The following is a 26,818-nucleotide window of genomic DNA, read 5'->3' as shown; positions in this document are numbered from 1 at the left end:
TTGTGATTGTTATTGTTCTCTCCTACAAAAATTCCTCCTAAACGTTGATCCACTTATACGGCTGGAGTACACAGTCACTCTTGAGAGCAGAAAACCACTGGCTGCTAAACCCGCCAGTCACACACGTGAGAGGTATCACGTGCAACAATCAATACCTTGACCGTTTGAACCTTTGGGGTCTGTAACTGCAACAACCATTATTCGAGCAGTAATAGGTGATACTTAGTTTTCTTCAACACTGTTGAATACCTCCCAAAAGATCCAGAACCTGCAAACATTCACTACATCCTGCATATTGAAGATGAGCTTCAACCTCAACTCATCCACCACACCGCACAATCTTTCTTGTAAATAATTGAAAACTTAATCGATAAAACAATCCGTGATCTTTTTTATTGAGCACTTCCTTATCCATGTCTTATAACTCACAAGGAAATCGCATTCCTGGTCGTGATCGAGATAGGGAAAGACCAAGACAAGGCTCCTCCAAACCTTCATCTCGTGACAGAGAGAGGGACAGAGGCATTCGTCCTCCTTCCTCCTCTTTCGGTCATCCAGATGATTCATACCGTCGCCAGGAACAACGCGATTATTTTGGTTACCGAAGCAACTATCGAAAGCCTGGATATCAGGGAAATAGGAAAAGAGAGAGCTACGACAAATACCGTCCAGGCAATAAGAACAAACCTTCGCGTCCATGGAACGACAAACGAAAACCAGGGCCAAATGATAGATCCAGAGAGCGCTCAGAGTATAAGCCTGAAGAAAGGAGACCGTCTCAAGATGGCAAAGAGAGATTTGAGCTGAAGAACCTGGCCTTTCGAGATCGTACCGAGAAAGCGAGTCACCGCAACTCAGACCCTGCTCCTAGAGTAGCCACTGAGAGATCTGAAACGCGAGTGGGCTCTCTGACAAGCGACAGCAAGGTTAATCAACTTACTAAAACAGCTCGCATGCCTGAGATCAAGGACGAAAAGCTCCTTCATCTTTTTGATGATGATGTCAAGGAAGAGCCAACCCAGACGAGCCTGGCCGTTGATACTAAGAAGAGCGAGCCAGAGGGTAAAAAGAAGCATGATGAGAGCAATCCAAAGGAGAACTCAAAGTCTGAAGTGAAAGTTCCTGAGAAGCTGGTCTCTCTAGAAAAACGGGAGTTTCCTGAGAAAAAGGGTTCCTTTGAAAGATCAAATTCGATGGAGGAGAAAAGTTCACTTGAAAAGAAGGAATCTGTTGAAAAGCAGGAGTCTTCTACGCAGAAGGAGACCGTTTCCAAGCAGACAGTTCCTGACAAGCCGGATTTGATAAATAAGAAAACACCTGATAATCAAGATGGTGACCATCAGAAGAAAGATAATAGAAAGGGGGTTGACGTTGTGGGCCGTGAAGAGACGAATTCTAAGCCTGACCAAAAAAGCCAAATCGATGGGAGCGTTGAAAGTGAGGTGGAGTCAGAGGCTGAGACGGTGATAACGAACGATCCTATCTCCACTGAAGTTGCCAAGCTGTTGGTCCGCAAACGTGGAGTGGATGAAGAACGCAGACGACTCAAACGCAAAATAATATACTCAGATGAGAGTGATGAAGAAAGTGACGAAGGAAATAATGACAACGATGATTCATACCGCCCTTCGTCTTCTCAAAGGCCGACAGAGGAGCAGACAGCCTCATTGGATAGCAATACTACCCCTTCTTTGACTCATCCAGGTCTGAGACGTCGAAGAAGCTCCAACGATTCGAGGAAGTCCGCCAATCGTTCAGGCCTCGACTCTTCAGATGAATCAGAAAAGGAAGAAATCCAACAACGGCAAAAATCGAAACAAGAGTCCAAACCATCAACATCCTACAAGATGAAGAGAGACTCTACAGGGCGCTCCTTACTACAACGAGCATGCAAAAAAGGAGACCTTGAGGCAGTGAAAAACCTCATTGCTAGAGGGGCGGATGCTAATGAGAGCGATTTTGGTGGTTTCACCTGCTTACACGAGGCTGCATTGGCGGGTAATACTAAAATTGTGGAGTTTTTAATCAAAAAGGGTGCCGATGTCAACAAGCAGGCTTTGGAGGCAGGCGACTCAGAAACACCTCTCATGGATGCGTCCGAAAACAAACATGTCGAGACCGTCAAAGTCTTGCTTGCTCATGGTGCTGATCCTAATATCACAAATGTTGATGGATTTTCAGCTTTGACGAAGCTCTATCATCTTCAGACTGAAGAAGATAATTATGACGAGGTGATTAGCCTCCTTAGTGCAGCAGCAGATGAGAAGCAGTCGCTGAAGGCCATTTCACAGTCACCAAGAAAAGTTATCGAGGATCCCAATGAGAACTATTTCAATGATTTGACAAAAAAGAAGTCGTCTGCGATTTACAAGTATGTTGCCCAAGGCCTTAAGGAAGCTGCTGCAGAGGACTTCATTCTTCACGGATATTCATTGCTGAAAAAGCCCGATATTTTGATCCTTGCGGCTCGTCATGGCCATACTGAATTGGTTGATATTCTTCTCGGCCTCAACCCTGGTTCATTCGACATTAATACCAAGAACAAGGCTGGCGTGTCCATTCTATTAGCAAGTGTGGGAAGGGGCAACTATGATGTTGTGAAACTTCTTCTAACAAGAGGAGCAGATCCTCTGCTTAAGAGAGAGAAGGACAGCTTAAACGCACTTCAAATCGCAAAACACTCTGCGCAACATGATCCAAGGGAAGTGTTCCTCATTGAAAAGCATATGTCTGGGGAGAGCGAGAAACCGTCTATACAACATCCTCCATCGAGTCCCACTCCTGATGGTAAAAACTTACCTAATCCATCGCTTGTCAAGAAGGAATCGGCGGAGAACCATGAAGGACACACCTTCGAAGCAAGTGATGTTAAGCCAAAAGCGAAGCCCCAGTGGAAAATGAAGTTGCATCCAAGAAGCGTAAAAACCTGGAGGACAGTGACGCAAAAGGAGTAAAAAAGAGAAAGGATGCTGTGAAGGCTACAATCGAGGAAACTCAGGCTACTGGAGAGGAAGCGAAAGAGCTTGAGAAAGCGCTTCTCGGATCTCCATCGGGAGAATCAAAGGATAAGTCGGCAGAGGAACATCGTGCCAAGATCCACCACACCGCTAGCAACATATCGTTATCACCAGGCCCTACAACTAAAGCACAAGAGGAGCAGAAACAGAAGGCTTTGGAAGAAGCCAAGATTTGGCAAGAGAAGGTACAAGCTAAGAAGCGGGCACGTAAAGAAATGTTTTTGCAAGCCGAAAAGGAGAAGGAACGAAAGCGTAAGGAAGACGAGGAGAGAAGAGCGGAGCTTGAGAAGCAAGAAAGATTGAAAGCCAAGGAGGATGAGATCAAGAAAGCACAAGAGGCAGAGAAACTTGCGAAGGATTTGGAAGTCAAGCGCAAGAAGCTTGAGACTGATCTTATTTTGCAAAAGTACCCCATTGGTCTCAGGCAATTTGTTTTCGGCCTGAAGGTGAGTGAAGTCGAGCGCCTCAAGTACAGCCCTCTCTACGTCTTTGATGTTGGGGGAGGCAGCGCTGTGATTGATTTGCAAATCTCCCTCCTTCTTGCTAAGCCAGTGTCTGACTTGCATGAGCAGTGCGGCAAAAAAGACGGCGATGTTAGGATTCTAGATCAAGAAGCGAAAACCAAGGTATGGCCCTTGTTTTTCCCCATGGTTGGTGTTGGCAAGAACCACCAAGTTGAAGCAGACGGACTTGCAAAGTTCGTGGGACTCCAGCTTTCTTTCTTACCGTACGAGGCAGCAGCAGAGTATGTCAAAGCAAACGACGCAGGTCTTCACGAGAAAGTTTGGTCGGTCAAGAAAGAAACAAGAGTGAGCTTGGCTCTGTTGCCTGTGGTAGCGAGCCCCAGTACTGCAGCACCGGTCCACCCCCACCGTGGTCTGGAAAATGGCGTAAGTCCAAAAGCGGGCTTTGTTCCGCCTAGATGGAAGCTTCGCCAGGATGTGGTTAAAACCATCTGTTCGGCACACACGCCGTTGTGGTGATCGCATCCACACCATAATGAGTTACGACGTGTATATTAGTAAATGTATATCAGAGATGCGCATCGCAGTAGTTGGAGAGCATCACCATGGTGGATCAGAAAAGGTACGAAACCGAGAGTCTGAAAGGTAGATCTAGTACTAACGTCAGAACCAACAGAAAGGATCTTTATGATCTGGAGGTGGAAAGTGACCACGAGCCCGTGGTATTGCCCGACATGGAGTTTGAGCTCATAGATGTGGAAGAGAAACAAGATATTCAAGAACCTCTGGAAGCTCCTCCTGACGAGCCCGAAGAATTTGCTTTCCCTCTTTTTTCAGCTCCATCCACCGAGGTCATGACGGTGACGATGAGAGAGGATGAGGACGAGGAGGAGATCAATAATGAAAGACCAGAGTCCTACTACCGAGCGGTTTATACCACCGAGGAAAAGGAGCAAATAAAGTTTGCCGCCGTAGATGCCTCGTTTGTGATCGAATGGTCACAGGCAGTTTTTCCTGATCCAGATGCGCCCAAGATGGTGAATCTCAGACAGCACAACGAGGACGTAGCCAGAGAGCTACAACGTAACCGCAAGCGCAGACCTGGAAAGAAGAAGCGTGAAAGTGCCATAGTGTGTCGTGAGAGAAGGAAGGCCAGAGAGCAGGAGGTCCGCAAGCTTCGAAAGGAACAAGAAGCTCGTGAGAAGAAGAAGAAGTTCAAGAAGTGGGTTCCTGGAAAGAGCAATGTGAAGGCTCCTTCGAAGCCAAAGTACAGAACGGAGTAAGCCTTTTCATCAAGTGGAGGGTACTCAGAAGAGCTGAATGTGGTAAAGTCTGCTTGGCACTGAGAAGAAATTGGAGGTTGAAAGTGTGCTCTGTCTCCCAATTCTCAGAGTCCGGTAGGTCGGAATTTGATAATCGGTGATTCCATTTCCACACGATGCTTTTTGCGTGAGCTATAAGCTCCAATGTCAGACCTCGATGGTTCCACTTGATCTGAAGGCTTCAGCAAATACTACAGCATTTGAGGAATGGCTCGATCGGATTCTGCTAACCGGGCATGTTTCTGATTATAGATTTACATGACACACGAGAACACATGAACCACATGAAGACGAGTACAGCATAAGAGGGAAGCTTCAAAATCAAGTTGACCCATAATTGCGCCTCAGTTAGCCGACATGCATCAAGCTTATCATGTCAAGAAATGGGATGTTTTTCCAGCCAAATAGATAAGCGACGGTGGAAGATGATTATATATCAGCCCAGATAGTCAATACCGACGATGAGTGAATGTCAAGCTGATTGCTTTTTGGTTTTTTCTTATCAAAAACAGGGTTGTCTCCAATTGCGCACAACACCCACCTCATCATGCGGCATCCTAGCGGAAGTGCCCGGGATAAGGGCCCATTTGCATGAATGTACTGGAATATCTGCTTCAAAATTTCACGTTTTTGATTCATTTTGTCGACTCACAGGCTTATGGGGGTAGGCTATCTGGAAGCCTCAAATTCAGAGGACAATTGTGTCAAATAGCAACCGCCACCTGCAAAATTAGACTTGAATGATAACCGCCTGCTTGAGTACACTGCGTTGTACTGCAGTTTTCAATGACGAAAACCAATTCTGTACGTGTAGTATATAGTGGACCCCATCTGCATTTCGAGTCGTTTATCAAGATATGCGGCTTTTTATCCACCTACCGTTTTATGCCTTCTACGTTGCTAGTATCGTGCTTCCGTTGCTCGAAGACATTGGCGTCAAATCTCCTCTCAAAAATATTGGACTTGACCAACAGAACAACATTGAGTTACCAGGGACAGATGTGCATTCAGGACTTGCACCTTTATTTGTACTGAAAAATTCGATTCAAGGAAAGTTTATCGTTGTGCTAAATGATGGGATCTCCGACGATGATTATTCGTCTCATACCGCCTGGATCAAAGAAATCACTGGTCTAGTGCAAGAAGAGAGCGTTAATGAAGTCAAATCATTCAAAAACTTAAACTTTGCTGGATACATTGGCTATTTTAGTGAGGAGGTGCTGCTAAAGATTCGGGAAAACCCGCAGTCAAGTACGTTGAGCAAGATGGGCAATTTGAATTTCAAGAGACGAAAGCTCAGGAAAACGCAACCTGGGATCTTTCAAGAATTTCATCCCGTAAAAGAGTACCTGGACTGAGTTCATACATTCACGATCCAAAAGGCGGTGAGGGAGTCACTGCGTACTTGATAGATAGTGGGCTCAAACTTGACGAAGATTTTGAAGGTCGGGCTTCACATGGCAAGGCTATATCGTTCCCTCCTACCTCTGAGGATTTGTTAGGACATGGTACACATGTCGGTGGTATCATTGGCTCCAAAACTTGGGGAGTAGCCAAGCAAGTCCATATTGTATCAGTGTCGGTGGCCAACTTCTATGGTGGGGTTTTTGAGTCCGATTTAATTAGAGCCGTTGACTGAGTGGTCCAGGATCACAAAAGAAAGGTAAGGCAGGCACCTAAGGGATTCAAAGGCTCTACTATCAATTTTTCTATCGCAGGTTACGCATCGAGCGCTGTGGACGATGCCGTTAATGCTGCTTCCAATGCTGGGTTGCACGTTGTGATTGGTGCTGGAAACAATGATGACGATGCTTGCAAGACCTCGCCTGCAAGAGCTAGCAAGCCCATAACAGTTGGTGCGATTGATGGCAAAGACGTGAAAGCCAGCTTTTCAAACTTTGGTGAGTGCGTTGACATTTACGCTCCAGGTTATAACATCGAGTCCGATGGTCTCATTTCGAGTCCCTTCAAGATGTCAGGAACTTCTATGGCCACGCCACATGTCACTGGTCTAGTTTCGTACTTCCTCTCTTTGCAGCCAGGCATAAACTCTGAGTTTTTCAGCTCTCTTGCCGAGCCTTCGGAGGTGAAGAAAAGGATTCTTGAATTTGCTACAAATGGTACAATTACGAAGTTACCACAAGGATCCAATAATCTTCTTGCTTTCAACGGTGCCGAGAAGCGCACACTGTTTTGGGAGGAATGATTTTTAGAGAAATTGCTTTGAACCATTGATTCTTGGTAAACGTATCAATTGAAAGAAAATATTGGCCTCTCTATCTCGCCTGATCTGAGAGCGCATAATAGTACGCTAGAAACGTAGGTAATTCACTGTTTCACTTGAATGCACGACTGAGGTCTTCAAATCACGTTTATGGCTTCAAAGTCAATTTATTTTTAAATTGTGAAATCCGTCTTGAAAATTCGATCGGGCCATCTAAAAACTTCGGGGTCCACTCCAGAGTGAGTTTTTCCTGCACACCTCGGCATCAACACCAGCTACTTACAACCACGTCTTCATGACAGCTCAAGCCATTGAGGACTTTGAGGCCTTTCTAGAGGACAATTTTGAGCCTACAAAGTTCGCCTCCTCACTACTACTAGCTACCAATGTTGCCGACGACTCAGAGCTTGATTTGGCGACACCAATCAAAAAGCTACAGTTTGATGCCAACGAGTGTGAATCTAGAATGGAGCAGATAGCACGCACACATACCGAGGAGCTCGTTGCCAGCTTCACGAAGATAGAACTGACGAAAAACGTCATGGAGCTGTCGGTGACACCGCTGGTGGAGAGAGTTAAGAAGCTGTATGCTCGAATTCAGCGTGAGATCGTCGATCCATACAAAGAAGCCAGTCAGCTCAACGAAGCGCTTCAGAGGATTCACACCACATCAACGCTTCTTCGAGGGGCCAGTTTCCTCATTATGTTCATCCAACAACTACAAGACTGCGAGGCCGCAGGGTCTGATTCTGTGAGAATGGCCAAACTCTATAGTTTGATGAGCCGGTTCTACAAGGGGCGCTTGCTCCTGAACCTGCCAGATTTTGGCGATGTTTTTTCATTGAAGTTTGTGAAGGAGTACAGGACCATATTCCAGGCTCGCTCGACTGAGTTCTTGAGCTCACTCTCTGAAAAGATCTCCAACGACATAGCACACCATAACTCATTCAAGGAGTCAAACGACTCTTTGCGAAGCAATATCATGGCCTTGCATATTTTGGACAGTGCAGAGCTTTTCCAGGTATTGGATAAGGGTGCCCTTTCGAAATCAGTTCAAATTGCATCCACACAGCTTTCCAGAGCATTGCAATCTCCACGTAGCTTTGGCGCTGCTTTGGAGGATACGAAACGATTTGCTCTGCAGTTCACCACCACACTCGAGTCTTTACTTCGTGCTTGTGTGTCAGAGGATCATCTGTTATACACTGAGTTTATCGAACATCTTCAGGCTTCCTCGCTCAAAACCGTGTATTGGGAAAGGCTTGTATCAAAATTCAAAAGAAACATTGCCACGACAATGGCGAGAGGAGGTCCAATCGCCAAATCACTCGTTACCAACTACCCCAATATGGCGAATGCTGTGAAGAAGATTTTTGATGACGAGACAGCACGCCTTTTGCTAGACGCTATTGTCATCATCGACAACGCTCCTAAATAGAAATGACTAATGAGTTTACAAGCATGCATTTTATTTATATCTTTTATCGCTCGGCGACATGCATCTTTAAGCAGTAATTTTGCTTTTGAGATCAGTGAGGAATTCTCTGTAGCCCTTGGAGGTGGCAGACTTGTCTTCAACCAAGTTGCTCCAAACCCAGAAACGTAAGGCCACCAACAGTCTCTCCTGAGCCATGTCCATTGGCTCGTTAGAGCCGCTGCCAATGATGACATACAAGCTCTTCCAAACAATCGAATCCTTTTGTTCTCTAAGCTTGCCGATAATCTGTCTAACCTTATAGTTGAACTCGGATTCCTCGTATGAAAACTCTGGTAACTCTGTTTTACCAGCCTCAACCTCGTATAAGTTATTAGTTCCAAATAAGTCACCAACGAGATCAGGCACAACATCTCCCGACACCCACAAGAAAAGTTCACTTCCGTTGTCCACCAAGTATAATCCGTAGTTTTCCCAATTAGTCTTGGTAGCATTCTGAGGCTCCGGCATCATGATATCGGACGAGATGATCTCGCGTTCCTCGCCAGTCTCTGGGTCGGTTTCGATGTATGTTTCTGGCAAGCCACATGGGTCTGGCATGCTATGCAAGGCGTAAACTGTTGGGTATATGGTCTTGATCAAATGATTAAGAGGGAGAGAGCCCAAATTGTTCAATGCGATGGCTCTATGATCCGCTGGAAGCCTCTCGTCTCTGAAACCCATATTCTTCGTCAAGGCGAAGAGCAAGAGCGGCAACATACGCAAATTGGTAGAGATTTGCAAAGGTGAAGAGCCAGTCATGTTGCCAGGGATCAAATCCTTTTTGTAGACATTCAATATGTCAACGACCGACCTAAACAAGAAGTCTCTACCGTCACCCAAGGAGCTTGACAATGCTTTCTCGATTGCCCTGTGAGTCAAGTAGCTGGTGATGGCAAGTTGATCAGCAGAAGCGTAGATGTCGTCCAACTTGTTTGAGGTTGGGACAGCCAAATTAATGACTCTAACCCTCCTCTCACCGAAGCAAGTGGTATGTAGAACCGCAGCCTGGAAATAAACGACAGGCTTTGTGATTGTCTCTTCGATAGACACCTCGATAACGTAACTTTGGTCTCTAGGGAAGGATGGGAATGAGCACAAGTCTGAAGATCTGTTGAAAAAGTTACCAAAGAAACCACTCATCCTGAAACCGGTGGAACATCTAACTCTCAAGACAGCCTCCAAAGCAATTTCCATCGACAAATGCTCGCTAATTTCCTTAGACAACTTGGTAACATCTTCCACCTTTGTGCATGACCAAGATGGGTAAAAGTGAGTTTGACCAGCTGTGAAGCGAGGCAAATTTGACAAGGATGCCACATCTTGATACTTGTTACCAGCCAAAAATAAGTCGATAGAGACTTGCGCAGAATTACACTCCACCGCAAATGCTTTGTAGAATTTGTCAGCAGCATTCAACAACGTCTGCGCTTCCTTTGGTTTACCCGACTGTGATTCATCTCTAGGCAGTAATTTACCTTCACCAATATTTGGCAATGTAGCAGAGAAAACAACCAACTTACCACCAATATTGCTGGTTAGCCTGTGACCAGATCTCAAGGCGGGTCCCAAGGCAAAATGAGGGTTGGCGGTGCCCTCGAAATATGATGGGAATTCCATCAACAATTTCTCAAGAGCCTTCCTATTCTCATCCAAATTAATCAACAAGCCTTCTGGAGATGGCAAAAATGGCTCGTCAAGATCAGAGACAATCAACATCTCTGGGGCCTCGTCCAATCCCTCGCGGAAGCGGAAGAAGTGCAAGTTGGAGTCGACACCGAGAATAGCGATACGAGCAGTCTTATGCGTGTTCGGGATACGGTCCAAACTTTCCAATATGGTTCTGGCAACGGTTGAGGTCATACCAGAAGCCACGGCATCAGCAGAAACATCGATGATGAACGTGTACACAACGGGCTGAGGAGCTCTGGCCATGTACTCTTTAGGAGCGATGAATTCCACACACGAGTGGTTCAACTCAACACGATCGTATCTGTTAAGAGACTTTTGAGACAACTCATCGTAGTCGAAAGCCGCGGGAACATCATTTTGCAAGCCACAGAAGTTACATCTCCATCTCTTGCCGCCCTCGGTCCACGAGACGAACGGATTGATGTAACCTCTACAACGACGACAACGCGAGATGATGGTATCACGGGTGACCGGCGCCTGCTCGACAGACTCATGCAAGGCTGTGTAAGGACGAACCACAAGTGCCAAGGGCAACTTGGACTTCTTCAAAAGAGACGAGTTCACAGGAATCACGTTCAATGTTGAGCGGAGGTAATCGGACGACGCGTTAGCAGTCTCAGATCCAGGGACAATCGTGGCGCTTGGGGGAACGATCAAAGGAGGTGGGGGCAACGTCAAGTCAGAGATGGAAGGAGGCAACTCTTTCGATAAGTCCGTCGTGTACAACTGATTCAATGGCAAGGTTCCCGCCGCGCCTGCGCCCACCGTGGGAGCAGCGCCACCATAGTACAGCGATTGAGCCTGTTGGCCGTAAGGATCGGCAACGCCGTAGTTGTTTTGGTACTGGTTCTGGTATTGATTCTGTGCTGGAGCCTGATACTGAGCCTGTTGGGGTTGCTGCACCTGTGGCTGCGCGTATGGGTCGGCCTGGTAGCCATAGCCGGGTATTTGCTGACTTGGGTAGACTGGGCCGTTGCCATTGGCGGGGAATTGGGCCTGTTGTTGCTGGTTTTGTTGAATGTTCATATTCTGGAAGCCCTGCGTAGCCTGGTCCACGCCGTAGCCGCCGTACGATGGTTGAGCTGACGGCTGCTGAACAGCATACTGGGGCTGTGGGTATGCTCTTCTTCTTGACATAGTACTACGCCGAGAAAGAGGGTGTCGTAAAAGTTTTGAGACGTGGTCAAAGTGCGACGAGATTAGTTGATGTTGGACGCCCACTGTGCAGGACCACCCTAAATAGTGCCCGGGAAGATTCTGCTTTGGAAGTCACTAGTTGGTGAATTTATGCTGTTAGGACTTGAGTTATTGTATATTAGTGTCAAATCAATTGGCCGGTAAATTTTGCTCCGGTCACGTTGGTGCACTCATGGTTGGTGCTTCGCAGCGTGCTCAGGTACAGTTAGTCGTTTTATCCACTTGTTAAATTGGAAAATGTAGATTCAGATGAGAAAATGATAAAAAATTGCGACAAAGAGGAGAGCCCAAACTCGAATTGCTGTTGATTTTTCGTGCTGTTTAACCAATGGCTCCCTACTAACCATGTGCTCCGTTCTCAATTGAGATTATTTAAGCTTTGTCTAAAGAAACGCCTCTTCCAACTTCTTTATCTTTGATCCAATTAATCCATCTCAGAAATCACATGTGGAGACCAATTGTCTAGAATGTCTTTCTTGTAAGCATCAACCAAGACCCGGTTACCTTTGAGGGTGACAAGAGATACGTCCGAGGCGCTCGTCAACCAGGTTGGTCGGTTGGGTAGGCCGTCTTTCCTGACAATGTGTGGCTTTACGCCATATTCGAAACGATCAATGACCCGAGAATCATAGCTTATAGCAGGCACCACCCGAGACGGTACTTCTATAACTTCGGTACATATCCCCTGTTCTTCCTCACTCTGCAAAATCAGTTTCACAAGAGCGACGGTTTTTTCGACCCTTTCATTTGTGCCAAACAAAGTTATCTTGTCCTTACAATACCTCACTCCGTCGTGACGGAAAAAGATTTTGCATTCAAAAGGATCACCATTAATGGCAGCCATGACAAAGTTGAGTTCGAGAAGTGCTTGATATTTTAATGGCACATCTAGAACAACTTTTGACCTAGCACCTGCCCACTGCCTCAACGACTCAAAAGCCTTTTCACGCTCAATATTTGAAGGCAACTGGGATGCATGTCCACATGATAAATGCTTCCCATAAAGTAGCAAGGTACCATTTGACACAACAGCAGTCATCGTATCATCTGAAAGCGCTCTGTTGAAGAGGTTCCATTTTACTTGTAATTTCCAGATAAGCTTTTCGTCTGAGCAGAAGTAAAAGTCACTTGGCTTCATTCTTTTTAGGATGGACTGTAATTGACGGATCGCTAATGTCACATCGAGCTTTATAGGTCCAAATACCTCGATAAACTCAACGTCATACAAATCGCCACTACTTGGCAACTCTCCTACAACGTTATTATCGAGACAGCAGCAGGAGAATTTGTATCTTACATCATCGAGCGACAATAACATTTTAACATGCTCGATATTTCCACCATGAAGGTCTGCCAACACTAATCTCTGAGAGAAATACGTAGCAATGCATTTGGAAATCTTTTCTCGAGTCAGGATAACATCTGATTCATGACCCTTGATAAAGATCCTCTTCTCAGTTCCATTTTCATGAACGGAGCAAATGTCGACATTCTGAGTACAGCTCTGAAAGTCCCTCTCTCTAAATGCATACGGAACAATCACCGAATCACAAAAGAGGTTTGCATACGAGCGGAGGGTTCTCATCGCCTCAGAAACTAAATCCTTGTCGCCTTGCACTGCTACTTTGTTGGAGCACCCAAAATAACGACCAAGACGAATCGAATCCCCAAGACACTCTTTAACCTTTTCCATCGCCATATCAGCACAAAGTCCAATTCCGTGTGGGAAATAACACCAATCCTCAACCTCTAGCAACACTATCTCCGAGATCAGGGCCTTTGCTCCTAAACAATCTGTCTCGTTGCCTGTCACGTTCACTTGTACTGTAGGGGCAAAGTTAATGCCATTCATACGCCTCCAAACTAAATCATCGTATCTTATTTCCTCAGGGATACTGTATGAATAGTGTGGTTGAAAGCGCTTGCGAGCAATTGTGATCTCCACATTGTGCTTTCTTTTGATGGACCTCGCTGTGCTCCCTTTTGGTCCCACCACGGCGCTACGTCTTCTCGTGGGGATTTCGAATGTGATTGTGGTAACGGGACGTTTACGTTCAAACTGTGTTCGTATAAGGTTTCTAGCTCTCTTCATTTCCTGTGGGCTTCCATGAATCAAGAAGTTGGCCTCATCCTTTGACCTTGACATCTTAACGACGGCTCTGCTTGAAAGACGAACTTTACTTAAAGCCTTCTCTATCTCGTCCGTAGACATATTCTTGAGCTCATCCTCTGCCACAGTCAAGTGTTCGTAGGTGGAACGTGTAAAAGGATCGAGTGGGCCACTCATGTTTGCTCAATAAAGTCAATGGACGGGCGCCCTTGCTGATATATGTATGCGAATGATTTGGAAATGTTTTTGGTGACTCACGTTACTTGTCACCGGTGCTCATTGTAGTGATAATATCTCGCCACTCTCTATATCAAAGTGACTCAAGTAAATCGCGACCTCAACTTGAGACATGCATCCCACAGCATGAAACAACCAAAATGGTAAAGAGCACTTTGTGGCCAAGATGACTTTTTTTATGTCGCCTTACTTTTCTGTCCAATAACGATGGCCTCAATCGCCACGGCACCAACAAGACTTCAACGTCGTTTCATCCGACACTTTGCAACAAGTATTGGAGTGGGGCGTATACCTGGCAGAAGAAAGAGCTAGGATGAATTCGAAGAAGCTAAACGTGATCTTATTATTGCTTCACGAGAGGATTCCACCAGATTTCACACGCAGAGATCCACTTTGGGGAGACATCTTTTGTACTGCTTCCTCGTACCGTGCCCTGGAATTCGAGTATCTAAGCTGGAATTTCAAGTAAACAACGCCACGAAGAATTCTGCACGGCCTAAGGTTGATTCCGCATACCACTCGCCTCGAACCAATGAGAACTTAGTTTAACATGAGTTAAAGTCTGTTTTTGCAGCAACGAGGCTTTCAAAAGTTCCACGACTGTTGTGAATATTTCTCTGGCATCGCTGATTGGCGGTGTGAGCGCAATGAAGGCTTTGCAACGTATTTTGCATAACCGTGTCCGGGTTCTGCGTGACAAGATGTCCAGTCTTTTATAGCCTGGAAGGATACTGAATATTGAGTTCCCCGGAAAACGCTTGCCGGCTAACTTTAAGTGATTCGGTTTGACTCAAAAACCACACCACCCAAACCCGGATTATCCAGCCCACCTAAGATCGTCAAAAAGCCTACCTTATTTGTGCATTACCTAATCCGTAACCGTGTATGTTTACGGTCGCAAAATCGTCGAGAATATACATACCCCGGGGACCCTTCCCGTTTTTGGTACCTGGGTTTCCATTGTTCTGATTTCGTTTTCCCTTGTTTATGTCAGCATTCAGGACTTGGCGTTGCGTTCAACACGTTCACTGCTGAGCCCCGCCAGACTATACAACTTATATAGCCATTGGTATTTGCAGCCATGCCGTAGTTAACTGGAAACCCGTCTTTGATACCCAAAAATGCACATTCGCTTGATTCTCTCGCTTGTGCTAATCCAGCACGCAGCCTCCATGGTGATTCCCCTGCTTGATGAAATCGGCCTCGGCTCTCTCTTCAACAGGGACGGCTCTTCTTCCAATAAGCCGGAAAACTTGAAACCCAGAAATGGCCCAGCTCCTTTATTCAGAGTAAGCAACGCCGTGACCAACAGATACATTGTCGTGTACAACGACGAGGTGACCGATGAGGACGTTAGTTCCCACAACAGCTGGATCTCGTCTGTGGCTGAAAAACGAGACCAGACGGACGAACAAGACGACGAGCGCAAACTTGAGTTTTTTGGCTTGCCCCGTTTCCGGGGATACCTGGGCTGGTTCCCAGAAAATATCTTAAAATCCATCCAAGACAGCCCTCAGATCAAGTACGTTGAACAGGATGCCCGTGTGCACATGTACGACACCTCGTACCAGGACGACGCCACATGGGGCCTTACACGTCTTTCCGAACGTGGTGATAACGGTTCTTCTGACGCTTTTGTGTACGATTCCAAAGCAGGAAGCGGTGTAGTTGCGTATGTGCTTGATACTGGAGTGAGAGCGTGGGATGGAGACTTTGAAGGACGGGCAAAGTACCGCAAGTCATTGGCATTCCCAGGCATTCCTGTGGACATGCACGGTCATGGCACACACGTTGCTGGCACGGTGGGTTCCAAAACGTGGGGTGTAGCGAAAAAAGTGGAAATCGTGGGTGTAGGTGTTTTGGGGCCTCTTGGCACGGGCAAGAACTCCGACATTATTCGTGGCATCGAGCATGCGGTGAAGGGCCACGAAGAAAACGTTAAAAAAGGCACCAAAGGATTTAGAGGCTCGGCCATCAACTTGTCCGTTGGCGGAAGTGCCCTGGGAGCCTTGGACGCTGCGGTGAACGCTGCCATTGATGCTGGAGTCCACGTTGTTGCAGCCGCTGGAAACGACAACCTTGATGCCTGTGATTTTTCACCCAGCAGAGCCGAAAGAGTCATCACTGTAGGAGCTGTGGATGAAAACGACCAGAAAGCGAATTTCTCCAACTACGGCAAGTGCGTGGACATCCATGCTCCTGGTGTTGATATCGAGTCGGTGGGGCTCTCCACCAGCCCTACGCTCATGTCTGGCACCTCCATGGCAGCACCGCATGTCACCGGGTTGGTTGCGTATTTTTTGTCGTTGCAGCCGGGTTTGGGGTCCGAGTTTAGCGGCGACCTTGTGGATCCAGCGGAAATGAAAAGCAGGCTTCTTGACTACGGCACCAAAAACGTGCTCAAGGGTCTTAGCTCGGATACAGTGAATCTCATGGCGTACAACGGAGCCGAGAACGCCACGGGGATCTGGGCATAGCCGAATTTTGTCCGGTATCGATTGGAGAATTTCTTGCCAGTGGAGGGTTGCAAAATCCTCAGGGTCTGGCTGCTCGCACATCGAGACCATTAAATTGTGAAACACAAAACGTCATGTAGCGTCGTAGACGGACAAAATCGTCAACTTAGTGCCGTCAAGCCCTCGCCAACTGGACCGCCACCTCTCAGGCGCCAATCTCGAAAACACGCACGGCGATCGCCAAAACGCTTTTCCAGACGAAGCACAAAGCCATGGCTGAACGGAAGTGGCTGAGTAGCCCATGCCACCGTCGTCAAGCGACAAACAAATTTTTTCTACTTTGTATTTCTGGTGTTTCAAGAAGTTGAGGACTTGTGGCCCCGGAATGTCTTATCGCTTAATGCCCCTCCACCCAAGTCATCCGCCCATTTCCCCCAGAGATGAATTTTTTTCTTCCCGGCGTGACCCGTTGTGGATTTGCACGGCTGGCAATCCCAGCCATCGACAGATCTACAGCACGCGGACGCCCGATCCCGTAGAATGAAACCGCTTCAGCCTTCCTTGCAGCTTCCACGATGGCAGGGCTTCTCCATTGCCTAAGCGAACGGGTTCGCTGCGTCCAAGCCTCGGCCACGGGCCACGGGATCTTGTCATCCGGGCAAATTCCACCTGACACAACATTTCAGAAAATAGCGTTTTGGTGATTTTCACGGTGGCAGCTTTAGGGCGGCACCTTTGGTGGCTGCGAAAATCACCAAGCTTCTACCTCCTCCTCCCACACACCACCCTCCGACCGTTGCCAGAAATATCAGCTGAGCCCGAATCCAGGCCGTTCCGAGATCCAGAACCCACAGTGCAAAAGCCCCGATCCCGCCCGCAAGCCGACATACCGTCCTGATACCCCTGGAAGCAGACCCACCAGAGCCACTAAGGTGCGGAGAATACCACCCTCCAGCTACCCAATACGGCAGCAGATACGGCACACCTCTGCCTCCCGGGAGCAGTTCGACACCAACCGTCCAGCACACAGGGTGATTGGCTGGTGTCGGTGAGCAAGGGTGGGAATTGGGAAAGATCACCCGGTGAGAGCCACAAAGTCGGCAATTTCGCCATCTTCTGACACACGGTGCTCTTGGCAAACCTGAACCCTGACGTCAAGATAGCCTTTGTGCGTCATGGGGAGGTGGGGCAGGCTTTCCTGGGGAGATTGAAATGAAGGGCCCTGTTTTCTCTCAATTGTGCTATTTGCAGCAATGGGACTTACGCCAGATCGACGATATTTTTTCGCCCTGACGTCCGCGGACATGAGACGGCATGGGCCCCGCAGGGCGGTTGCAAAAAAACAACCACACCAGATCCTCAAGCCCCTATAGCCGCTTCACCTCTCCAAGCCCCAATAGCCGCTTCACCTTGGCGACTTGCGCGGCTTGGCAAAATCGTTGCCTTATCGCTTCCGCTCCGAACTCGCCTAGCTCCCAGGTACAATTCGTCCATGAAACATGGAAAAGCGACCTTCGGTCGTGGTTAGGAACCAGGCACAGCCGGCAACGCAATGCCAAACAATGGGCATATGGCGTTGGCGAACAATGCACCGGCTGTCGCCGATGCACCCGGTTCTGGTATCTCTGCATCGAAGCCAAATGTTCGACCGCTTGCGGGATGGAGATCTTCACTATATAAGAAGCCCGGCTGGTCCGCTGTTTGGGCTTGTTCATCACCATGAAATTCAACTTCTCTCTTTTACTTCTTGCTGGCTACTCTGCTGCCGCCGTGATCCCCTTGTCGGGCCAGCCCGAGCCTGCTGCTGAGGCCGCCGTGGAAAAGAAGGACCTTGTCTCGCTGATTGCACCCTTGTTCCGTGTTTCCAACCCGGCCAAGTCCCGCTACATTGTGGTGTACAAGGACGACGCCTCGGAGGAGTCCAAGAACGAGCTCAGCGACTGGATCTCTCAGAGAATCTCCGCCAAAAGAGACGGCTCCATCGACAGCTTGAACTTCTTTGGTTTCAACAGTCTCAGCGGCTACCTGGGTATTTTTGACGACGACATCTTGGGCTCCATCAGAAACAGCTCCGCCGTCAAGTACGTCGAAGAGGACGCCAAGGTGTCGGCGCTGAGCCTCACCAGACAGTCCAACTCCGAATATGGTCTTGTCAGAATCAGCCACCGCAAAAACGCCGCCAATGGCAACTACCTCCATGACGACGAGGGCGGTAAGGGTGTCACTGCCTACGTGGTGGACACCGGAGTCAAGTACGACGACAATGAGTTTGAAGACCGTGCGTCTTTCGGTACTTCCATCGCCTTGCCTAATGAAAAGAAAGATCCTTCGGGTCACGGAACCCATGTGGCTGGTACAATCGGTTCCAAGACCTTCGGTGTGGCCAAGAAGGTCAAAATTGTCTCGGTGAATGTGTTTGACTCCAACGACAACGCTTACGTTTCAGACATGTTGAAGGGCTTCGACTGGGTCATCAAGGACCACAACAAAAACAAGGACAAGAGTGGCTTCAAGGGCTCCACTTTGAACATGTCCATTGGTGCTGCCAAGTCCAGTGCTTGGACTGACGGAATCAACGCTTTGCTCAAGGCTGGTATCCATGCTGTCGTTGCTGCTGGAAACGAAAACACCGATGCCTGCAACTACAGTCCTGGTTTGTCCGATGCTATCACCGTAGCTGGTTCTGATGAAGACGACAACAACTACAGCAGCTCCAACTACGGAAAATGCGTGGATATCATTGCCCCTGGTGTCAACATCGGCTCTGTTGGAGTGAGCCTGTCTCCTTATTACATGACCGGTACCTCCATGGCTTCTCCTCACGTTTGCGGAACCGTCTCCTACCTTTTGTCCTTGTACCCAGGCAAGGGTTCTGAGTACAGCTCTTCTTCATCGCCATCCGATATAAAGAAGATGTTGATTAGCTACGGAACCAAGGACAAGATCTCTGGCTTTAACAGCGACACCCCCAACGTGCTTGTGTATCAGGGTGGAATGAACCCCACTTCTTTCTGGAAGTAGGAGACTTTGGTCCTTCCCTGAACGGATTTCCACTTTCAATTTGATTATTCCTTCGTTTGCTTTTATCTGGCTAGCCCAGTACAAAAATACCCTTTGTAACAATGAATGGAGGGTTCTTTTGGCCCATTCGCTGAACAGCAGTTTGTAGTCATTGAGAGTAGGTTGGCGTTCTAGTGTTAACTAGGTACTACCGTGGTTTTACTATGCCCCTGTGTATTCGCTATGACGGTTTCTTCAATCGGTCTCCTCAATAAGCGGGTCGAGAATATGAAGGTAGTGACCCATTACTTCCCTTTCTGACACTCTTTTCCACATCTTATGCTGGTTCCTAAACACCTCAAGGAAGAGTCCTCTTAAAAGGCGATTTTGGAACGCTGCATCGAGTTCTGGACCATTGGTACACTCCTTCTGAACCTGTCGCTCTTCTAGAGAGGCCATCTGGACATAGAAATGGAAGGATTTTTGGTCTTTGGTTGAAAAGTGGTCTTCAGGAGGCTGGTTTTCGTGCTCTTCTGCATCGATAGCACCGTATTCCGGGGTGGGAGGTCGATAGACGAGGTACGGGTTGGCGAAGACGGGATCATCACGGTGAGTATGGAGAGATCTTGAGCTACTTATGGAGAGACTTTTGGCCGTTTCGAAGATCGAAACCAAATCAGGCAGAAGCATAGTGGTGTGTTTGGGAATACTTCGCAGCTCTTTTTTGCAGCCATGGTCTGAGAAAGCACCATGCTCTGGAGAGTTCAAAAAAAAAAAAAACCATTTAAAGCAGCTTGAGCTCCAATAAAATATATTTAGGATCTATTTGTATTGGAAGATTAAGATTTAGCCTATTTTCTTCTTCCTATTCCGTTTGCCTGTCTATTAAGCTGTCAAGTAGTCGATAACTCACTGACTAGTAAAGGGCACACTTGCATTGGGGAAATAAGCCTAGATTGACGTATTATTATGCAGACTATGTTTACAGACGACAAAATATCTTAGAACCATTTCTTGGGCATTTCATTACAACCAGATGTTTCCCACTCTATCTTCAGAGCTATCGGCCAAGCATAGTCACGTAACCAACTCCCACTTTATACATGCTACTCGGCTTAAACTCAATTGACTTTAGCCATCAAACCCGATTTATTTTCATTTTTAAGGCAATTAAAGATACTACAATGAAACCTAATTTGTCACGTGACCATTTTCATATCAAAATAATCTAAATTCCACCCTTAGAGCAAGCCCACAGGGGTTATTCAAGGATGATTTCTTGAATCAAATGTCTACCTGACTTCTTAATCTTTTGTTGCTCGACAACTTGACCTAACTCATCTGAGGGCGGGTAATGTATTCATCACGACCTGCATATGCTCACACGCTCCCACTATAAATGGAAGAGCATCGCACCTAAATTTTTTCCATAAACCATTATTTGATCTCTTTACATGAATACTCCTAATTTCATGCAGACTTTTTGTTGCGGGCTTGTGGCTTTCAGCCATGGCATCGCCGCTTCGAAGCGATCGAGAAATCAACGAAGATGAGGAAACTAAGTCTCTTCTTTCCCAGTCCGATTCGACTATGACGACAGGGTTGAAAAGCGCCTGCAGTGAGTTTACGGCATTGGGTTTAACCTGGTGTTTCATTGTGGGCTTATACTTGCCAGTATTTAACAGTTCTGATTCAAACAATTTCTCAGTGGCTTCGAAGCAGCGATGCTTGGTTGATACCTGGAAGCACGCAACAAAGAGTTTGCTCGATTACAAGACAAGGCTTGTGTGATTCCGGTGATGAAATATCCCATAACATTCGCAGTTTCCACGGTAGCATACGTCTAGAACCCAATCTAGTATGCCGGTGACCGCCAATCGACCTTCCATGGATGTCTGATGGAATCACTACAAGTTTGTCTTCTTTTGGTTTATGGATCGTAAAAATTTACTACGTAACACACCGTTAGATCTTACCCTTGACGTTAGGGCGTGTCAATGGCCACTGGTAGGAGCCTGCCTCCGAGAATACGTAGCCATGGTCAGTCAAAAACTTTCTCAAGTTCTTAGGACCCTTTGAGCCGTATGGGTAGATTTCAGGCTTAGGAGCCTTGTCCGACTCAATGTACTCCAACAATGGTGTGAACAACTTCCAAGACACATCCAACTCGTCATCTCTAACGAAGTTGGCATGGTTGCCCAAGTAGCAGTCTCTGATCAAAGCCTCGTATGCCTCAGGAATCCAGAAGTCATCAGAGTATCTGGTGGAGTATGTCAAGTCCAAGTCCGTCAAGGAAGTCTGTGTGGAGATACCGGGAATCTTGGAATTGATCTTGGTGTAAACAGCCTCGTTGGGTTGGACTCTGATGACCAACTCGTTTCTGTGGATCTCCTGGAAAATACCCTTGGCCACCTGCTTGAACTGGATTCTGATCTCCACCTTGGACTCGTCCAAAGCCTTACCGGCTCTCAAAACGAAAGGCACACCGTCCCATCTTTCGTTGTGAATGTTCACAGCAAGGGCAGCGTAAGTGCTGCATCTGGAATCCTTGTTGACAGTATCGTCGTCAACGTAGGAAGGCTTAGAACCATCTTCAGACTTACCATATTGACCGAGCAAGATGTCGTTGGGGTCGAAGTCGTCAAAGGCTTTGAGCACCTTCACTTTTTCATCTCTCACAGCCTCTGGGTCGAACGACACAGGTCTCTCCATCGTCAAAAGGGTCAACACCTGCAATAAGTGGTTCTGCATGACGTCTCTGATTATGCCGATCAGGTCAAAGTAACCGCCTCTTCCCTCTGTTCCGAAAGCCTCCTTGAAGGAAATCTGAACCGAGGAGATATGCCTGTTGTTCCACACACCAGACCACAACTCATTACCGAAACGCAACACCAACAAGTTCTTCACCATTTCCTTGCCCAAGTAGTGGTCAATTCTGTACAATTCCTCCTCGGTGAAAAGAGGAGCCAAATCTTTCTGCAATTGTCTGGAAGACTCCAAATCGTGGCCGAATGGCTTCTCGACAATGACTCTCACTCTTCCGCCCTCGGGATAGACGAATTGCTTAATGTGAGAAGCAACAGTGGTGAAAACAGATGGAGGCAATGCTAAGTAGAACAAACGCTCAGACTTGGAGACCTTGTTTTTGGTGTCGTACTCTTGAATCGCCTTCTCGAGCTTTTCGAAGCCCTCAGGCTTGTCGTATGGACCAGAAATGTATGAGATCAACTGCAAGAAACCGTCGACTTTGCTCTTTGCCTTCTCATCGTGCAATTTCAAGTTCTCCTTCACACGCTCTCTCAACTCCTCGGTGGTCAAACCCGAACGGGCGTAACCAATGATGTTGACAGTGTGAGGCAACTGATTTTCTCTGTAAAGCCCAAAGAGAGCAGGGAAGGTCTTCTTTTTGGCAAGATCGCCTGAGGCGCCAAAGACGACAATTGACACGTGCTCACCGAAACTGTCTACTGACATGCTTTTATTTGTGGTGATTGGAAAAGGTAGTTAAAGGGGGGATTTCAAGAAGCAATTGTTGCTAGGAAACAAAAGTCAAAAGAAAAAATCCCGGCCTTGCGGTTATATATGATGAGGTCGCACCAACCGCCATGCGAGATATAAAGGGCGGCCTGCACGCAACCATAACGCTACCACCTCCCAGCCGGCCATGTCTGACCGATAATCGCACTATGACTTTAGTTGCTGGGACTTGAATAATACAATTTTCAGTCAATTGAGTTGAAGTTACTCGGAGTATAGTAATTTCAATGTCGAAAGTCACATGCTGATCAACCTTTTTAGCTCCGGCCCGGTACCGGTCATATTCCTCCGCTGGCCCTGCCCCCGTCGTTCGGTGCAATGTCTTGCGGATTCTCAACCTTCACGTGCGGTGATTACAAATTCGCAGTGAAAGAGCGTTGTACGCTTGCCCTGCAGGACCCATGGTTATCATTGACAAATAGCTGCAAATTCTAGGTGTTAGGTCCTCGAGGTCGTGGCGGATGCAAGAAACAATAGAGGGCTCGAATGCCTTAGTTTGCGATGCTGTATAAGTACCTCGAAATTCACACGCCAAGTGCCTTTTGAGAGAGTTTCACAGCATACTGATCCGGAAAAACTACCCAATTTGGCTGCCGTCGAGGCGAGATAGCCCTATCTCCGTTTGTCCTGGCTTTCCTCCCCCACGTCCCATTGTGCGAGCCGGGCAAAAGGAGGCAATCCTCGGAGGTTGTGGTATACTGCATAACGCTTATAAACAACGCCTTATCGTCTTTCACCTTCTTCAACTAGGTGCTCCTGACTGCCATTTTCACCATGATAGCTTTCAGGAGTCTCAGTAGTCAGTGAATCCTCCTTTCCAGTAGGCGCCTTCCCTTCAGGTTCACGCGCTTCGGCGTGATCTTCGTGTTCATCACCGATTTGAAACATGTCATCGTCGTAGTCTGGTAACGTTTCGGCATTGAATTCGTCAAAAAGATTCTCCTGCTCGCGTTGGCGACTGCCATCCAAGTCAAGCAGGTCTCTTTCTTCCTCATCACTGTCGCTGTAGTCTTCGCCAGGTATGATGTCAAATTCATAATCGTCTCTTCTACGACGTCTAGTACTGCCTGGAGACTTGTGGCACCTCATGGTGATGATGGCGATAAGGAATCCAAGTACCGCTAATGCCATGAAATACTGGCCCGCGTGGTCAGCAGCATAATGCTTGTTGTTGTCCTGCTTGCCGTCCTCGGGCTTATCCTCGTCATCCGACTCCTCGTCAGAACTGTCATCTGGTTTCTCAGGTTTTCCGGTTTCTGGCTTCTTCTTATGGGCATCAGTAGTAGTTGCGGTCTTCGTCGTCTCCGTTGATGTTTGACTGGTGCTGCTTGTGGTAATGAGCGAAGTACTCAGGGCAGCTGCCGTGGTCAGTGTCAGTGTCAGTGTCAGTGTCAGGGTCTCTGAGGTGGAAGTTGGTCTATTTTTGCTCAACTCACGACGCTCCGCAGCATAATCCCTGCTAAGGTCGTACTTTTCGGCTTTGTCTGCGTCGATGACCTCACCAAAGAGACGAAGCTGCCAGTTTTTAAGGGTCACCTCGTTTTGTCCACGAGAACTGGAAACTTCAAGCTTCCATTCGCCCACACCACTCTCACCGAAGTGAGCGACAGACATGAAAGTCCAGTCCCTGAGTCCGCGAGTGGACTGGTCGAATGGACGAGGATCAGCGAGCTTGCTAACGATACCATTTGGAGAGGTCAATTTCACCTGAATTTGGCCACGGAAAGTCGACTCAATGTTGACGGTAACAGTGATGTGCTCCACACGCTCAAAGTTGACTAACTTCAAGTCATCCTCGGTGAGATTGACGCTGCTCGAGATCCAGTCGCTAGCAGTCGTTTCACCAGACTTGACAGCTTCATTCACCTCGAGTAAGTCGGCGTAGTACCATGCCTGAGGCTTTACACCCTTCCACTTTTTGGCTTCCTCCACAAGCTTCTCGGCATCAATCTTACCGTAACCGTACTTATGAGAGTATTTGAGCCCAAGGGCTGTTTCTTGGTATTCACCGTCGTGTTCATTCACGGTGACAGCTGCCCGGGCAGCAACATGTTGCACATCACGCCAATTAAGCTTTGGATTGGCGTCAAGCACCAAGGCAAAAACACCTGCCGCCAAGGGGCAGCTGCCGATGTTCCACCGTGGCCCAGAGAACATCTCTTTCTAATGTCCGTTGTTTGAATGTGTTCGCCGGAGCCTGAACTATAAGTGACAACCATAACGGCTGAGCAGGCCTCGGCATACGTAGGATGCAAGTCCTTGTGATCGATGGCGCCCACAGTGATGGAATATATGGAGTTGGTGTAGCCGTCAAAGTTGCACTGGTCGAAAGCACGACCACCGTTGCCACTTGCGAACACATAGACTGAACCTTTGTTTTGGCGGCCCTCTTGGACGCCTTTTATCATGGCTTTGCGCACAATCATATCGGGAGCCGCAACGGTCTTGCCGTTGTCTGTGGGGCCCCATGAGCATGAATAAATATCGTTGGTTTCAAGGCCATAGATCATGGCGGCGGCCTCCTCCTCGGACGAAATTGCCCCGAAAGGATACGTACTCCGCTAACCTGACCTTCGTAGGCCACACCTATACCGCAAACGTCGTTCTTGACGGCAGCGATCTCGCCCGCACAACGAGTGCCGTGATAGTCGTCGAAAAGACGAGGAGTAGGCAAGTTTGTATTGTCGTTGAAATCCCACGAGCCCTTGGCGTTGAAGTTGGCCTTCAAGTCGTCCAGGTCGTGGTCCAAGCCGTCATCCACAACCGCTACTGTGACATTATGGCCACGGATACCATTATACCAGACATTCTTGACATTGATGTCATTTCCTGGATACCTGGTGTTCACCAAATGCCACTGACGAAGGAAAAGGGGGTCGTTGATGCCGAGCTTCTCGCTCACCTCTTTCAACACTTCTTGCAGAGAATCCGTGATTTGAAGATCCCGAGCAGCCATTTCCTCGGCAGCCTCGAAGTCCACAGGCACGGGCCTCCGGCGCTCAAGCTTTTTGGGGTATAGCATGTGGACCAGCTTCAAGCCTGGGTGGGTAATCAAGGCGTCGTGTGCATCCTCATATCCTGGAGCTCTTTTCATGAGTTTGTGGTTGTTGGAGTTGTGGTTGCCCAAAAACTGCAAATGCTCGTGATCTTTTTCGACGCTGAACACGAAATGATCGTCCATACCCCTGACTGGGTGCTCAAAGTGGTAGTCTGAGTGTTTGTTGATGAACGTGTGTAGGTTTTCACCCAGTTGGGAATGGTCGATTTCGACGATAAAGTATTGTCTGGCAGAGTAGTCCTTTTTGGGGACGGAGAACGCCGCCACTAGTGCCACGAAGCACTGGAGCAATACTAATGGCAGAAGCTTCATCTAGTATTAGTAGTTGTTGAAGAACAGCTGTGTCGCGAAAATAGAAATGGTGGGGAGTCTGAAACAAGACTATGAAGGAAAAAAAAAAAACGTAAAAAAAGAAACGCCCTGACACATCCAGGAAGGTTTGGTCCACTCAGAATGCAAATTTTTGCAATCAGGCGATATCAAAAAAATAATCGTTGAATTTTCTTGTTAGGGGGCCAAATGACACAAAACGTTGTGGGGGACCCTGTAATGGCTGCAAACAGTCCGCGAATATACCGTGAATCAGAAGGGGAATATGGACTGGAGATTTTAAAAATGTATTGAAGGTTGACTGTTTCGCTGGGTAAGTGTAGTCGAGATGGTACAGATTCTCAGATTGTTCAAATCGCCAAAAGCTCTTTATGCTTTTTCGATGACAGTAACACAGCCTGGATGCCATTGAAGGCATGGAATGTCTGGAGTTTTACTACGAGGTTTGTGGGCGATTTTCGTCCGTCTCACTCGTATAATGAATGTAGGAGTCCCGATTAGTTCAATCTTGAAAGGCACAGCCTTAGCACTTCATCTGGTATTCTCGAACTTCCAGGATAAGTGCAGCCCAGAAGAGGTTTCGTATTCCATTCTCTATATATATTGTAGTTGCTTCCCCGTTTTCCCCTGAAAGTGGTGCTCAACCTAAGAAGTGCTGACTTTGACTCTGATCGGCATTCTCCGAAAGTCTACTGTGATC

General features: G+C 47.5%; 10 protein-coding genes across 10 annotated transcripts; 5 read left to right on the top strand and 5 right to left on the bottom strand. All coding sequences in view use genetic code 12, as the record gives it.

Moving 5' to 3' along the window:
* Positions 1 to 413: 413 nt before the first annotated feature.
* CXQ87_001550 (uncharacterized protein) lies at positions 414 to 4,000 on the top strand (the record flags this gene model as incomplete). Its single annotated transcript, XM_025480086.1, has 2 exons — positions 414 to 2,862; positions 2,892 to 4,000. The coding sequence occupies 2 exons, from the start codon at positions 414 to 416 to the stop codon at positions 3,998 to 4,000; spliced, it is 3,558 nt and encodes a 1,185-aa protein (XP_025334386.1).
* An 86-nt stretch (positions 4,001 to 4,086) lies between these two features.
* On the top strand, positions 4,087 to 4,764 carry CXQ87_001549 (uncharacterized protein; the record flags this gene model as incomplete). Its single annotated transcript, XM_025480085.1, has 1 exon — positions 4,087 to 4,764. One exon carries the CDS (start codon positions 4,087 to 4,089, stop codon positions 4,762 to 4,764), a length of 678 nt encoding a protein of 225 aa, XP_025334385.1.
* Positions 4,765 to 5,660: 896 nt separating this feature from the next.
* On the top strand, positions 5,661 to 8,465 carry CXQ87_001548 (Golgi transport complex subunit; the record flags this gene model as incomplete). Its single annotated transcript, XM_025480084.1, has 4 exons — positions 5,661 to 6,020; positions 6,056 to 6,433; positions 6,467 to 6,974; positions 7,303 to 8,465. 4 exons carry the CDS (start codon positions 5,661 to 5,663, stop codon positions 8,463 to 8,465), a joined length of 2,409 nt encoding a protein of 802 aa, XP_025334384.1.
* A 66-nt stretch (positions 8,466 to 8,531) lies between these two features.
* SEC24 (COPII subunit) lies at positions 8,532 to 11,330 on the bottom strand (the record flags this gene model as incomplete). The annotated part of the gene is made up of 1 exon (XM_025480083.1): positions 8,532 to 11,330. The coding sequence occupies one exon, from the start codon at positions 11,328 to 11,330 to the stop codon at positions 8,532 to 8,534; it is 2,799 nt and encodes a 932-aa protein (XP_025334383.1).
* Positions 11,331 to 11,814: 484 nt separating this feature from the next.
* CXQ87_001546 (uncharacterized protein) lies at positions 11,815 to 13,677 on the bottom strand (the record flags this gene model as incomplete). The annotated part of the gene is made up of 1 exon (XM_025480082.1): positions 11,815 to 13,677. One exon carries the CDS (start codon positions 13,675 to 13,677, stop codon positions 11,815 to 11,817), a length of 1,863 nt encoding a protein of 620 aa, XP_025334382.1.
* A 1,181-nt stretch (positions 13,678 to 14,858) lies between these two features.
* On the top strand, positions 14,859 to 16,214 carry CXQ87_001545 (S8 family peptidase; the record flags this gene model as incomplete). The annotated part of the gene is made up of 1 exon (XM_025480081.1): positions 14,859 to 16,214. The coding sequence occupies one exon, from the start codon at positions 14,859 to 14,861 to the stop codon at positions 16,212 to 16,214; it is 1,356 nt and encodes a 451-aa protein (XP_025334381.1).
* A 1,698-nt stretch (positions 16,215 to 17,912) lies between these two features.
* CXQ87_001544 (S8 family peptidase) lies at positions 17,913 to 19,214 on the top strand (the record flags this gene model as incomplete). Its single annotated transcript, XM_025480080.1, has 1 exon — positions 17,913 to 19,214. The coding sequence occupies one exon, from the start codon at positions 17,913 to 17,915 to the stop codon at positions 19,212 to 19,214; it is 1,302 nt and encodes a 433-aa protein (XP_025334380.1).
* Positions 19,215 to 19,448: 234 nt separating this feature from the next.
* CXQ87_001543 (uncharacterized protein) lies at positions 19,449 to 19,883 on the bottom strand (the record flags this gene model as incomplete). The annotated part of the gene is made up of 1 exon (XM_025480079.1): positions 19,449 to 19,883. One exon carries the CDS (start codon positions 19,881 to 19,883, stop codon positions 19,449 to 19,451), a length of 435 nt encoding a protein of 144 aa, XP_025334379.1.
* A 1,275-nt stretch (positions 19,884 to 21,158) lies between these two features.
* ZWF1 (glucose-6-phosphate dehydrogenase) lies at positions 21,159 to 22,667 on the bottom strand (the record flags this gene model as incomplete). Its single annotated transcript, XM_025480078.1, has 1 exon — positions 21,159 to 22,667. The coding sequence occupies one exon, from the start codon at positions 22,665 to 22,667 to the stop codon at positions 21,159 to 21,161; it is 1,509 nt and encodes a 502-aa protein (XP_025334378.1).
* Positions 22,668 to 23,453: 786 nt separating this feature from the next.
* On the bottom strand, positions 23,454 to 26,100 carry KEX2 (kexin; the record flags this gene model as incomplete). The annotated part of the gene is made up of 3 exons (XM_025480077.1): positions 23,454 to 24,838; positions 24,886 to 25,255; positions 25,288 to 26,100. 3 exons carry the CDS (start codon positions 26,098 to 26,100, stop codon positions 23,454 to 23,456), a joined length of 2,568 nt encoding a protein of 855 aa, XP_025334377.1.
* Between the last annotated feature and the right edge of the window lie 718 nt (positions 26,101 to 26,818).

Source organism: Candidozyma duobushaemuli, assembly GCF_002926085.2.
Source record: "Candidozyma duobushaemuli strain B09383 chromosome Unknown B_B09383, whole genome shotgun sequence".
NCBI lineage: Eukaryota > Fungi > Ascomycota > Pichiomycetes > Serinales > Metschnikowiaceae > Candidozyma > Candidozyma duobushaemuli.
The sequence above is the reverse complement of the archived record's forward strand: the minus strand, read 5'-3'. Positions and strand labels throughout refer to the sequence as shown.